The sequence below is a fragment of the Pelobates fuscus genome, chromosome 2, assembly GCF_036172605.1.
Source record: "Pelobates fuscus isolate aPelFus1 chromosome 2, aPelFus1.pri, whole genome shotgun sequence".
Taxonomy (NCBI): domain Eukaryota; kingdom Metazoa; phylum Chordata; class Amphibia; order Anura; family Pelobatidae; genus Pelobates; species Pelobates fuscus.
In genome coordinates, this window is record NC_086318.1 from 133,207,957 (window position 1) to 133,222,931 (window position 14,975).

The 14,975-nt window shown below is 44.2% G+C and overlaps 1 protein-coding gene across 2 annotated transcripts in view; it reads left to right on the forward strand.

The window, feature by feature from the left end:
• FXR1 (FMR1 autosomal homolog 1) overlaps positions 1-14,975 on the forward strand; it is a 48,829-nt gene that overhangs the window by 9,133 nt on the left and 24,721 nt on the right. For both annotated transcript variants that reach the window (XM_063442699.1, XM_063442700.1), the window contains exons 2-5: positions 1,096-1,148; positions 1,228-1,321; positions 4,242-4,313; positions 5,019-5,167. In XM_063442699.1, the coding sequence (XP_063298769.1) occupies positions 1,096-1,148; positions 1,228-1,321; positions 4,242-4,313; positions 5,019-5,167 (368 nt within the window). The remainder of the gene's footprint in view (positions 1-1,095; positions 1,149-1,227; positions 1,322-4,241; positions 4,314-5,018; positions 5,168-14,975) is intronic.

Below are 14,975 nucleotides of genomic sequence, written 5' to 3' on the forward strand. Positions count from 1 at the left end.
GGTGTGTGTCTGTGTTCAAAACCACATTCAGCCAGGGTGCACATCAAATGCAGCCAACACACCACATTTGCATTCAGCAGTCGGTACTCTCCGCATGACATACAGCCAGTGTTCACCACACGCACATGACACACTGCAAGCACACACTATGAAAAGGAGTCTGTGGGAGGGCAGAGTGCAAAATACTTTAAAGGATCATTATAGGGTCAGGAACACAAACATGTATTCCTGACCCTATAGTTTTAAAACCACAATCTGGGCCTCCATAAATATAGCAAAATCTTACTGTATTCAAGCCCGAAGCTGTTTGCTTGCTGTTTGCCTCAAAAAAAAAAAGCTGTCTGCTGACATCATCAGAAGTGGTGGCCTGATCCAATCACAATGCTTCCCCATAAGATTGGCTGAGTCTGACATGGAGGCAGATCAGGATGATTCAAACACAGCCTTGGCCAATCGGCATCTCCTTATAGAGATGAATTGAATCAATGAATCTCTGAGGAAAGTTCAATGTCTGCATTCAGAGGGAGGAGATACTGAATGTGTGGGTGCATTTTAGGCAGCCATGACCCAGGAAGGATCTCTAACCGCTATCTGAGGAGTGGCCAGTGAAGTTATCACTGGCTGTAATGTAAACACTGCATTTTCCCAAATTCAATAAGCTGTAGTTGTTCTGGTGACTATAGTGTCCCTTTAACACTGGCTATTCTGTCTAATCACAACATGGCTACTTTTGCCTCCGTTTTGGCATTTGAATTTATCAGACATAGATTTGTTTTCCTTATTAGCTATTTTTTGCCTCCATTCCTCATTTCAGATGTATTTTATGTACATATCCAGGTCTCATTTTGTGTTCAGACAATGATTGTCAGGTAGATTGGGTTACCACTTTAGTCCCTTAAACATGTAGATTTAAAAGTAATAAATAAAAAAAAAATACATGTTCTGTTAGACAAAATACTAATGCATAGTTTGACAAGTGTGAAATCCACATCATTTTTTTTTTTGTAAAAAGAATAAAGCAGAACCTATATTTTGTTTTCAGATACTCCTTTCGAGATCTATATATACAACTCAAACGTATTTTTTATTTTACAGGGATTCATTAAAGATGTCCATGAAGATTCACTTACAGTTGTTTTTGAAAACAAGTAAGTATATTTTCTCAAGATTGTTTTATGCACTATTTGCACTCATTTGGTTTACTTATTTACTGTTCTGTTTTCTTAGCTGGCAACCAGAGCGTCAGGTTCCATTCCATGAAGTTCGAATGCCACCGTTACCCGATATCAAAAAGGAAATTACAGAGGGGGATGATGTAGAAGTAAGTTTCTGATTTAAATAGTTATTGGATCTATTAAGGAATTTGGACTACCAAACTTGTGCACAAGTCATTTTCACCTGCTACAAACAAATCAAATTCCTGTTGTTTTATGTCTGTTGTAAGACTCCACAGGTAAATCCCTGATGGATTAATCAATTTGTGCGTAACTTAGCATGAATTTGATTCGTCGATTGCAGCTGTAAAGGATTTCTGCACAAGTTTATTGAATACTACATTCTCCTTATTAAAGACTGCCTGTCACTTTTCCTGAAAGTGACAGTCCCCCTGTTCCTTGCTGTGGTAAATGCTACTGAAACATTTACTGGAGTGATCAGTGAATTTAAAACACGCGTAGTGATTTGAATTCAGGCACTGTCATCTTCTCATGATGCTCCGAGTCCATTCCCGTATGATCCGGCATCATCTTGCAGAAAGAGCCCATTTGGCCTCAGGTATTTCTTTCGTGGTTCCATTAGTACCCTTGTGTGCTCCCTCAGCATAAATGGCACCATGATGTGGGGGGAGATTGTACTGAGGTTCGCTCATGAACCAACCCCTTGCTATCTATAGCACTAATGTGCACTTGCATTGCATTCATTTAAGTTTTTGAACTGACACATTTAGCCAATGAATGCTGTCCAAACGTGGACAAAATTGAGAAGAGCAACTCTGTTATGGATGTCCTAGATACTGCACAATAAGTTGAATAAGCACCAAAGTGTATTGATGATGTATTGTGTTCCATCAAACACTTTGATTATGGGAGTTAATTATCCCATAATGCTAATAGCTGCTTGCCTGCTCTTCCTATGTTCTGGTGCCATCTGCTTCTAAACTATTTTCGGCATACACCTCGTGTGTGTGGTCGGTAAAACTAAAACCTCCATAGAATTGTCGAACCCCAGGTACCTTGTTGGGCACAGGCAAAAAACGTAAACAAGCAATAAACAGTCAGGTAATGAGTCATTCTCATACATTCCACACAATCCCTCCCCTCTGCTTAGGAGATAATTGAGTTAATTACTGTATCAACTCAATCTCCAATTGAAAAAAATGAAAATGTTTCCACATTTTCATAAGTACCTTAAAAACCTATCATACTCCCACAATTCATCCCCTGATAGCCCTGATCTGGGGGAGCAACATACTGAAAAATCACCCAGATCGGTTTAGGGGTTCGACAATTCTAGGGAGGTTTTAGTTTTACCGACCGCACACGAGGTGTATGCCGAAAATAGTTTCATGCGTCTGGGCTGTGCGGTCAGTCTACGTTCGAGAGTTTGAATTACACTAAATTGCCTTTAAAACTGGTTTGTGCTTTAGTTTGTTGAAATCCCCTCGTTCGTGTGGTTCTTTTCACGGAATGCCGCTATGTTCCCCTGAGTTTACACGAACTTACATGAGGGTGAAAGTCTCTGCGGTGTTCGTGCCGTCGAGTGTCCGATTTGCGTTCCAGACACTCGACGACCAAACCCCGCTGGTGCAGTTTGTATTCTAAGATGGCCGCCGCCACGTGTTCGCATATATGAACGCCAGCCACCCAGGGGATCACCCATTTGATTTGTGTCTTTGTAATTAAGAGTGTGAGAACAGGGTTAGGAAGGTCAATTGGCGCCACGCTCCTCGCATGGTTGGCCTGGTGGTTCGGTACTTAGTTCGTTTGTCGAATCATATAGGGAAAGTCAGCTGAAGTATAGATAATACCGAACAACCAGACGATAGCACACAAGGGGTATGGACAGCCCCTAGTACAAAGAGGGGTACTGTGGCAAAGCCCATTAGGCTACAGCCTATTTTTTTTATTTATTTATTTTTTTTTTTTTTTTATTCAAATACCTCGTTTAGGGAGTAACCATGCTAAGATCTTAAAGTGCCAATTTTCTATTACTTTTATTTGTTTTGTTTGCCTTTTTAATTCTTCCTCCCACCCAATTAACTCCTTGTCATCAATCTGGTCTTGTGATCAAGTACTTACTCAAACCTCTCCTATATCTGTGTCAAATAACTTGTCTGTCCTTCCTTTCAGTTCCCCTTATTTCACTTTCTTATAGTCTCCCAGTTTCTACTAAGTTCCTCTTGCTGTGGTGTAGACCCTTAAGATGCCAACATATTGTTGAATCATTAATGGTGAATGCAATAACTCCACTTAAATGGTGTTAGCAATAATTTGTTTATAAGATTGTATAGAAATTATTATCGAAATGTAAAGGTATCTTTTAAGCTTTTTCAAACTTTAAGGGACATTTCACTATCCAATTTAGTAAAATAAGTCACTATTTAGTAGATATGTCCCCAATGAAAGCATGCTTGATTATTTTTTCATTGGGTCTATATCAAATAAAACAATTTACAAAAGCTGTAGATCTCCTGTCTTCAGACTTTCTGTGGCTGTCTAATCAGACTTCCCAGTGCAGCTCAATGAGAAGTCTTTGCAAGGTAGGTGCTCTGAGCAATAACTTCTTAAGATTAGCTTCACTGTGCTAAACAACCAGGAAATAACAACCTAAACTAGGACGGTGTAACAAGGTTAATTTTTAAAAGTGCACATTTCTGTTCATGTCTGCACTTTTTGTAAATCGGAAAGAAAAAGTAGACACTATTCACATAAAGCACTTCAACAAGCTAAAGTCTTTAGGTGTTGGGTGTGTGTCTTTAACGTCCTAACACTTCCTCATTTGTCATACATTTTTACTTCTTTTGTTAATGTTTAAATTAAAGTGCATCTGTAGGTTATCATATTTCCATTTTGTTACACAATGTTTTTTTGATTGTGTAAATTAAGGTTTAGCCATATATACATTGCAAATCAGTACTCTAGCACTAGTTTCATTAGGATGAGTTTGAATAATATGTTGTTGTCACAACGCATCTGGTATTGTATTCTACAGTATTTGTATCTGAATCAGTGTTTTCCTTTAAGGTTTACTCCAGAGCTAATGACCAAGAACCATGTGGATGGTGGCTTGCTAAAGTACGAATGATGAAAGGAGAGGTAAGCATTAATGTTTACATGAATATATTTTTATCCTTATGTGTATTTGATAGTGCAAAATCTCTTTAATTTAGCCTTTGTATATAAGGAACACTGTAGGCACCCAGACCACTTCAGCTTATTGAAGTATTCTGGGTGCAAACTCCCATAACCTTTAACACTGAGCATGTAGTTAATGTAGTTTTTATAAACTGCAATAATTATTTGCTAAGGTTAACTCCTTCTCTACTGGCTGTCTATCAGACAATCACTAGAGGGACTTTCGGGTGGATAGGCAACTTTTTGTCACCTAAATAACGTTGGACGTCCTCACGCTATGCATGGAGACTTCTAGTGTCCCCATAGGAAAACATTGAATAATCCTTTCCTATGGGGAAACCCAAATGCGAGTGCGGCCATTGCCACGCATGCACATAAGGTCTCCCCCGCCGGCTGATGTCGGTGGGGGAGGAGCGTGGGTAAAGCTGAGCCAGCGCTGAGGGACATCAGCGCTGTACCCAGGTAAGTGCAGCACAGGGAGAGGCCTTGACAGAGAGGGAAACTATAGTGCAAGGAGCAACATGGTACAATGGTATTCTAAAACATGATCTTCCCACTAAAAGAGTGAGTGTGTGTGTACTGCCTCTTTGAAAATGTAATAGTTATTTTTACTATGTTAAGCAGTCTGATACTTTTCCAACTAATTTTTTTTTTTTTTTTTTTTAGTTTTATGTTATCGAATATGCTGCTTGTGATGCTACCTACAATGAAATAGTAACTTTTGAACGACTTCGACCTGTGAACCAGAACAAAGCCGTTACAAAGAATTCTTTCTTGAAGTGTACTGTGGATGTTCCAGAAGATTTAAGAGAAGCGTGAGTTTTTTTCAGTTGTAGAATTTCAGAAAAGCTAATTTTATGATACAAAGGCATTGTATTACATTATAAAAGATGCGTGTAAATCATCTAGGTGTTTAAGCATTTTGATGAACATCTCACACCATTTAACATAATTGCCTTTTGTGTGTTAACATAAACATTTTGGTCTGTTGGCCAAATTCGCATTATATTCTCCACATATAGATGGCAGTACTTATATCTGGGTATTTTGTTGCGTAACTACACTTGTAACCATCAAGTACCTACAATTTGAAATGGGTCCCTGCTCCTAATTATCTGTAAATTATAGAACATCATCCTATCAAGAGCATATCTGAAGCATTGGTATTGCTCAGGATGCTATTCGGCATTGGTTTACAGAGGAGCCTTTTTTTATCGAAATCTTGGGCAGCAGATACAGCATCTCGGAATCCCTTTGAGAAAGGAAGACTACTGCCACATTAGATAAACTTTTGAAACAGATGTCAGAAGGAAAGTAAACTCTGCAATAAGAGTGCAAATATGGATGGTATACGGGTTTCTTTTCTCTAGACCAGGGCTTCCCAAACTTTTATGGCCCGAGACCCACTTTTCAAAATGGTAATTTTTCGAGACCCACTTGCTTTTTTTAATGCATATTTTAAAAAGTGAACACCAAGACAATCCGCTTTAGAGGCATACAATTGGCACACCATAGCAATCCGCTTTAGATGTACACCATGGCAATTGCTTTTAGAGGCATAAATCTGGCACACCATGGCAAACAGCTTAAGAGGCATACAATTGGCACACTATAGCAATCCGCTTTAGAGGCATACAGTTGGCATACCATGGCAATCAGCTTTAGAGGCTTACAATTGGCACACCATGGCAATCAGTTTTACAGGCATACAATTGGAACATTATGGCAGCTTTAGATGCATAAAATTGGTACATTATGGCAATCAGTTTTACATGTATAAACTTGGCACATCATGGCAACTTTAGGTGCATAAAATTGGCACACCCGTGCAATCAGTTTTAGAGGCTTACAAATGGAACATCAGGGCAGCTTTAAATACATAAACTTGGCACACCATGGCAATCAGCTTTAGATGCATAAACTTGGCACACCATGGCAATCAGCTTTAGATGCATAAACTTGGCACACCATGGCAATCAGCTTTAGATGCATACACTTGGCACACCATGGCAATCAGCTTTATATGCATAAACTTGGCACACCATGGCAATCAGCTTTATATGCATAAACTTGGCACACCATGGCAATCAGCTTTAGATGCATAAACTTGGCACACCATGGCAATCAGCTTTATATGCATAAACTTGGCACACCATGGCAATCAGCTTTAGATGCATAAACTTGGCACACCATGGCAATCAGCTTTAGATGCATAAATTTGGCATATCATGGCAATCACTTTTAGATGCACAAACTTGGCACATCATGGCAATCAGCTTCAGAGGCATACAATTGGCAGTCAGATGCATTAAATTGGCACTCCATGGCAATCAGCTTTAAAAGCATACAATTGGCACACCATGGCAATCAGCTTTAGATGCATAAAATTGGCATATCGTGGCAGTTTTAGATGCATAATGTTGATATATCATGGCAGTTTTAGAGGCAGAAACTTTGCATTTCATGGCAATCAGTTTTAGAGGCATACAACTGCTTACTCACAGACTCAGTCAGAATCAGACGTTGTGTCCTGCTCATCCAGGCCCCTCACATTGATTATCCCAGTGGTGGAACTAATGTAGAGAGAGCCCTGGTGCAAGTATGCTTTCTGGGGCCCCCTCTAGTGCAATTGTGGCCAAAAGGTAGATCTCCACCTGTCGGAGAACTTCAACAATGCTATGCCTGCTGGGAATCTACCATTTGTCCATCGTTGCAGGGTTATATTTGTGAGCAGTGTTTGAGCGTTTAAATGTAAGCATGTTTGTGTATTAAAGGACCACTATAGTGCCAGGAAAAGTGCCCCCACCCTCAGGGTCCCATTCCCGCCAGGCTGAAGGGAGAGAAAGGGGGTTAAAAACTCACCTTTCTCCAGCGCCAGGCTCCCTTGGCGCTGGGGACTCTCCTCCTTTAGCCGTCATCGGCTGAATGCGCATGCGCGGCAAGAGCCGTGCGCGCATATAGCCAGTCCATAGGAAAGCATTTTCAATGCTTTCCTATGGACGCTGGTGTCTTCTCACTGTGAAAATCACAGTAAGAAGCGCTGAAGCGCCTCTAGCAGCTGTCAATGAGTCAGCCACTAGAGGCTGGATTAACCCATTTGTAAACATAGCAATTTATCTGAAACTGCTATGTTTACAGCAGGCAGGGTTAATCCTAGATGGACCTGGCACCCAGACCACTTAATTAAGCTGAAGTGGTCCTTTAAGTATGTGTGTGCATGTATGGGAGTGTTTGTATGTACTGTTGCCATTGGAATGTAGTGGTGTACTTGTTTGTAATGTTTGCGTCTGAACGCAGGGGTGTTTGAATGTAGTGCTGGACTTTAAATGTAGGTGTGCTTTTTGTGTGTAGTGTCGGTGTTTGAATGAAGGGGTGTTCGTATATCATTTTGGTGTTTTAATACATGGGTGTGTTTGTATGTAATGTTTGCATTTGATTGCAGTGCGTGTGTAGTGGATGCAGTGTGTGTATACTGTGTATATAAAATATACATATACACAATGTGTGTTTGGATGTAAGCATGTTTTTTGCATAGAGTATGTGTGCAGTGTGTACACATACAGAGACACACACATACACACATACAGAGACACACACATACACATACTGACACAGCGATACACACACAATGACACTTATTTTCCTACACACAGATACACATACACTCATGTAAACAGATACACACTGACACAAAAGGAGACTCATACACATACACGCAGAGACAGGTGAGGGTGACCGTGTGGTAGGGAGTGTGTGTGCAGGTAACAGTGTAGGGGGGCAGGGTGAAAAAGGGTTACAGTGGGCGGCGGGCAGGGGGAGAAAGTGTTACAGTGGGTGGGCAGGGGAGAGAAAGGGCTATAGTGTAGGGGGCAGGGGGAGAAAGGGCTACAGTGTAGGGGGAAGGGGGAGAAAGGGCTACAGTGGGGGCAGAGGGGGCAACAGTGGGGGGGCAGGGGGAGAGAGGGCTACAGCGGGGGGCAGGGGGAGAGAGGGCTACAGTGGGGGGCAGGGGGAGAGAGGGCTACAGTGGGGGGCAGGGGGAGAGGGCTACAGTGGGGGGCAGGGGGAGAGAGGGCTACAGTGGGGGGCAGGGGGAGAGAGGGCTACAGTGGGGGGGCGGGGGGAGAGAAGGCTACAGTGGGGGGGGCAGGAAGAAAATGGGTTACAGTGGGGGAGCAGGGGGAGAGAGGGCTACAGTGGGGGGCAGGGGGAGAGAGGGCTACAGTGGGGGGCAGGGGGAGAGAGGGCTACAGTGGGGGGCAGGGGGAGAGAAGGCTACAGTGGGGGGGGCAGGAAGAAAATGGGTTACAGTGGGGGAGCAGGGAGAGCAGGCGTTACAGTGTGGGGGGGCAGGGGTTACAGTGGGGAGAGGGGCAGGGAGTGAAGTGGTTACAGGGTGGGGAAGGGGCAGGGAGTGAAGGGGTTACAGGGTGGGGAGGGGGCAGGGAGTGAAGGGGTTACAGGGTGGGGAGGGGGCAGGGAGTGAAGTGGTTACAGGGTGGGGAGGGGGCAGGGAGTGAAGTGGTTACAGGGTGGGGAGGGGGCAGGGAGTGAAGGGGTTACAGGGTGGGGAGAGGGGCAGTGAGTGAAGGGGTTACAGTTGGGGGGTGAAGGGGCAGGGAGTGAAGGGGTTACAGGGTGGGGAAGGGGCAGGGAGTGAAGGGGTTACAGGGTGGGGAGGGGGCAGGGAGTGAAGGGGTTACAGGGTGGGGAGGGGGCAGGGAGTTGAAGGGGTTACAGTTGGGGGGGGAAGGGAGTGAAGGGGTTACAGGGTGGGGAGGGGGCAGGGAGTGAAGGGGTTACAGGGTGGGGAGGGGGCAGGGAGTGAAGGGGTTACAGGGTGGGGAGGGGGCAGGGAGTGAAGGGGTTACAGGGTGGGGAGGGGGCAGGGAGTGAAGGGGTTACAGGGTGGGGAGGGGGGCAGGGAGTGAAGGGGTTACAGGGTGGGGAGGGGGGCAGGGAGTGAAGGGGTTACAGTTGGGGGGGCAGGGAGTGAAGGGGTTACAGGGTGGGGAGGGGGGCAGGGAGTGAAGGGGTTACAGGGTGGGGAGGGGGGCAGGGAGTGAAGGGGTTACAGTTGGGGGGGCAGGGAGAGAAGGGGTTACAGGGTGGGGAGGGGGGCAGTGAGTGAAGGGGTTACAGGGTGGGGAGGGGGCAGGGAGTTAAGGGGTTACAGGGTGGGGAGGGGGCAGGGAGTTAAGGGGTTACAGGGTGGGGAGGGGGCAGGGAGTTAAGGGGTTACAGGGTGGGGAGGGGGCAGGGAGTGAAGGGGTTACAGGGTGGGGAGGGGAAGGGGCAGGGAGTGAAGGGGTTACAGGGGGGGGTAGGGAGAAAATTATTTACATTAGGGGGTCAGGATTTGGGGGCTGTGTCCTACCTTAATTTAATTCCCTGGTGGTCCAGTGTCTCCCTGGTGGTCCAGTGGGGTAACTCTCCGGTCTGCAGCTCCGCCGGGTGCAGAGCTGCAGACAGTGTAATAAAAATCTCGCGAGCTCCCTGAGTGTTGCCATGGTAACGCTCTGGGAGCTCACGAGACTTCTATCACACAGTCTGCAGCTCTGCACCCGGCGGAGCTCAGACCGGAGCTGCTGGGCAGATTGATTGGAGGGAGCCCGGCGGCATACAGGGCAGGCCGCCGGGCTCCCTCCTGGTGTCAGTCTGCCTGACTGCCGGCGGCCCTGGATGTGTGGGTCAGCGCGACCCACTGGGAATCGCCCTGCGACCCACCAGTGGGTCGCGACCCACACTTTGGGAACCGCTGCTCTAGACTATCATGATCATCTTATGCATCACGCAGGGAAGATACTTTTCATAGGTAGAACACTGAGCTGTTCCAAATACAAAATAAAATTCTGATGCCAGTGGCATACAAACGCTATGAAAATGTGTCCACATTTCGAAGATGCCTTGCACAACGTTAAGCATGATTATGTCAGGGCTTAAAATCTCAAGTTCTGTTATTAGAGCCAGGCCTTAGTTATCTTGCCACTGCAAACCTTGAGGATCCATAGCACTCTCATTAGGGCTGAATTTCTACTCGCCAACGGCTAGTAAAGAAAGGACTTTTTGAGCTCTTGTTATGTATTAGAATTTTCATAAAAAACACAACCATCTTTCCTGGGGATCTGAAGGGAATTCTTTAGTTACATAGACTGAAAAGAGACATGTGTCCATTAAGTTCAGCCTTCCTCTCATCTGTTTTTTGCTGTTGATCAAACTAGGGGAAAAAAATCTTTCTTGACCCCACAATGGCAGTCAGATTTATCCTTGGATCAAGTAGCCATTACCCTACAGTTGAAAAATTATATAATTGAATATTATGTTTTTGCTAGTAAGAATCTAGTTTCTGTTTAAACATCTGTACAGACTCTGATAAAACCACTTCTTCATGCGGAGAATTCCACATCCTTATTGTTATTACGGTAATTCACTTTCTTCCAGTCTAAACGCATGACCGCGTGTCTTATGTGAAGCCCTGTTTGTAAATACAGTTGCAAGAAAAAGTATGTAAATCCTTTGGAATGATATGGATTTCTGCACAAATTGGTCATAAAATGTGATCTGATCATCATCTAAGTCACAACAATAGACAATCACAGTCTGCTTAATCTAATAACACACAAAGAAGGAAATGTTGCCATGTTTTTATTGAACACACCATGTAAACATTCACAGTGCAGGTGGAAAAAGTATGTGAACCCCTAGACCAGGGGTAGGCAACCTTTTAGCAGCACTGTGCCGATATAGGATTGTGATGTCCCGCAGCCTGCCGGTCCTATTTTTTTATAAATCGAGGTGTGTATGCTGCCGTATTCTGCTTGTGTTATTTTTACTGTAATTGCTTTGTATCGTTGTATTTGTGCGTATATATGCAGGGCTGTCTTTAATAATGAGTGGACCCTGGGCAAAGCATTTGTTTAGGGCCCCCTGGACCCTGTCCCCCCCTTCCCAGGCATGCAATCACGTCCTCCACCTCAACACAGTGGCGGACCTAAAGTAGAGAGGTGCAAGAATTCTTGGCGGCCTCCCTGTTGCACGGGTGATTAAAAGGTAGATCCCCATCTGTCGTGCAACTCCAGAAATGCATTGACAGCTGGGGCTCTACCATTTACTCATGTTTGCAGGTCTGTATTTAGCACTAAGCAGTTTTTGTGGGATATGTTTGTATGTGGTGTTGGCGTGATTGCAAGCACACACACACACACACACACACACAGATATACTGACACACACACAGACATGCTGTCATACAAACATACTGACACACACATAGACATGCTGACATACAAACATACTGACACAGATATACTGACACACACACACAGACATACTGACACATGCTGACACAGAAACATACAGATATGACACACACACACACACTGACAGGCATACTGACACAGACATACACATTAAAACCCACCCTCCAGTTTCCTACTTTTCCTGCTGGTGGCTGAAGTTGTTGGGAGTTGGGGTCTAGAGCTCTTGGCCAGCCCCCCTCCAATCTGCCTACTCTTCTTTCCTGCGCGCTCCTCTCTTTGTGGGAGGAAGTGATGCGTGGCCGTCGCTTCCTCCCAGCCTGCTGCCGAAAAGCAAGGGGCCCGCTCGCGCTGTTAAAGCACCTCAGCGTGTGACTGGGTCCCTGCTGACAGAAGCCCAGCGGGTGGTCCTTTGTGCATGGGCCACCCGGTGGGCCTCCTTAGTGTGCAGATTACCAGCCAGAGGGTTAGAAATAGTTGAGGCCAGCAGGGCTCACGGTGCAGCTGCCCAGTTTGCCCCGCATTAAAGAAGGCCCTGCATATATGAGCGATTATATTGTTTATGTTCATGAGTAGTTTATGGTATTGTGTATGATACATAGATATGAATGTAAACTGTGTATGGGTGCTGCTTGTGGAATTGTGTGTGTGTGTGTGTGTGTGGATGGATATGTCAAAGTGTGTGTTTGGTAGTGTGTGGGGGCTGTTTGGGGTATTGCATGTGGGGTTGTGTGCATGTATGTGGATTGTTAGTGGTGTTTCGTTTGTGCGGATTGTGTGTATGTTTGTGTGTGGGCTGTCCGTATTATTTGTATGAGGGGAGGGTTATTCTGCATGTCTGTGTATATCTAGCAGTGTGGGTGGCTTCCCTGGGTTCCATTGGGGACTAGTCCGGCCAGGTACATGTTAAGGACAGGAGCTGCAACAGCAACTGCGAGCTGCTCTACTACAGTGTGGCTTCCTATTCACAAGTGCTGGGAGGAAGTGATCTGAGATCACTACCTCTACGTGCTGCAATGCATAAATTGAGGATTGTCCTTCACCACCTTTTCGGATTAGCAGATATCTGAAGTTTTACTGTGACTCCTGATAGGCCAGAGCCTGTTTGGCTCTAGCAGCCTCGAGTGCCGTGCAAAGACACCTCGAGTGCCGTGAATGGCACTAGTGCCATAGGTTGCCTACCCCTGCCCTAGACTAATGACATCTCCAAGAGCTGATTGGAGTGAGATGTCAGCCAGCTGGAGTCCAATCAATGAGATGAGATTGGAGGTGTTGGTTACAGCTGCCCTGCCCTATAAAAAAACACACACCAGTTCTGGGTTTGCTTTTCAGAAGAAGCATTGCCTGATGTGAATGCCTTGCACAAAAGAGCTCTCAGAAGACCTACGATTAAGAATTGTTGACTTGCATAAAGCTGGAAAGGGTTATAAAAGTATCTCCAAAAGCCTTTCTCTTCATCAGTCCACGGTAAGACCAATTGTCTATAAATGGAGAAAGTTCAGCACTGCTGCTACTCTCCCTAGGAGTGGCCGTCCTGTAAAAATGACTGCAAGAGCACAGCGCAGACTGCTCAGTGAGGTGAAGAAGAATCCTAGAGTGTCAGCTAAAGACTTACAAAAGTCACTGTCAAATGCTAACATCCCTGTTAGCTAATCTACAATACGTAAAACACTAAACAAGAATAGATTTCATGGGAGGATACCACAGAGGAAGCCACTGCTGTCCAAACAAAACATTGCGGCATGTTTACAGTTTGTACAAGAGCACCTGGATGTTCCACAGCAGTACTGGCAAAATATTCTGTGGACAGTTGAAACCAAAGTTGAGTTGTTTGGAAGCAACACACAACACTATGTGTGGCGAAAAAGAGGCACAGCACACCAACATCAAAACCTCATCCCAATTGTGAAGTATGGTGGCGGGGGCATCATGGTTTGGGGCTGCTTTGCTGCGTCAGGGCCTGGACGGATTGCTATCATCGAAGGAAAAATGAATTCCCTAGTTCATCAAGACATTTTGCAGGAGAACTTAAGGCCATCTGTCTACCAGCTGAAGCTCAACAGAAGATGGGTGTTGCAACAGGACAATGACCCAAAGCATAGAAGTAAATCAACAACAGAATGGCTTAAACATAAGAAAATACGCCTTCTGAAGTGGCCCAGAGTCCTGACCTCAACCCGATTGAGATGCTGTGGCATGACCTCAAGAAAGCGATTCACACCAGACATCCCAAGAATATTGCTCAACTGAAACAGTTCTTTAAAGAGGAATGGTCAATAATTACTCCTGACCGTTGTGCACGTCTGATCTGCAACTACAAGAAACGTTTAGTTGAAGTTATTGCTGCCAAAGGAGGTTCAAGCAGTTATTAAATCCAAGGGTTCACATACTTTTTCCACCTGCACTGTGAATGTTTACATGGTGTGTTCAATAAATACATGGCAACATTTCATTCTTTGTGTGTTATTAGTTTAACAGACTGTGATTGTCTATTGTTGTGACTTAGATGATGATCAGATCACATTTTATGACCAATTTGTGCAGAAATCCATATCATTCTAAAGGGTTCAAATACTTTTTCTTGCAACTGTAGATTTCACACAATAGCTTGTATTGGCCCGTGTTATATTTTTATAACGTTATCATATCCCCTCTGAGGCAATGTTTCTTTCTAAACTAAAGAGGTTTAAATTTGTTAACCTTTCTTCATAGCTAAAAATTGCACAGCATATTCAAGATTCCTTCTTACCAGTAATTTATAAAGATGCTAAATTATATTCTAATCCCGAGAATGAACGCCCTTTTTTTTATTCATGACAATTCCTTACTGGCCTTAACCACTGCTGATTGACATTGCACATTGTTGCATAGTTTGTCTATAACAATATGTAAATCCTTTTCGTGTTTTGTTATCCCTAATTCGCTTCCATTTAGGGTATAAGTTGCTTGTGCATACTTTACGCCGAAGTGCATATAACTTTGCATTTTTCTACAATAAATGTAATCTGCCATTTGAGTGCCCAATCCCCAAGTCTATCTAAATTCCTCTGTAGCAAAGTAATATCTTGCTCACATTTGTATTATTTTAGAGTTTTGTGTCATATGCAAACACTGAAACATGACTTTCAATGCTTTTTTCAAAATCATTTTAAAACATATTAAATAGAAGAGGTCCCAGAACAGAACCCTGAAGGACACCACCTCTGTCCAGGTTGAACATTTACCATTAATGAGTACTCTTTATTTTTAATGCAATGTTCTACCCAAGAACAAGAATTTTCATCTAGACCAGTGGTAGTCAACCTTTTTCTAACTACCGCCCACTAATGCATCTTTTTGGTTGAAAAAATTTCCTTGAAGACATACA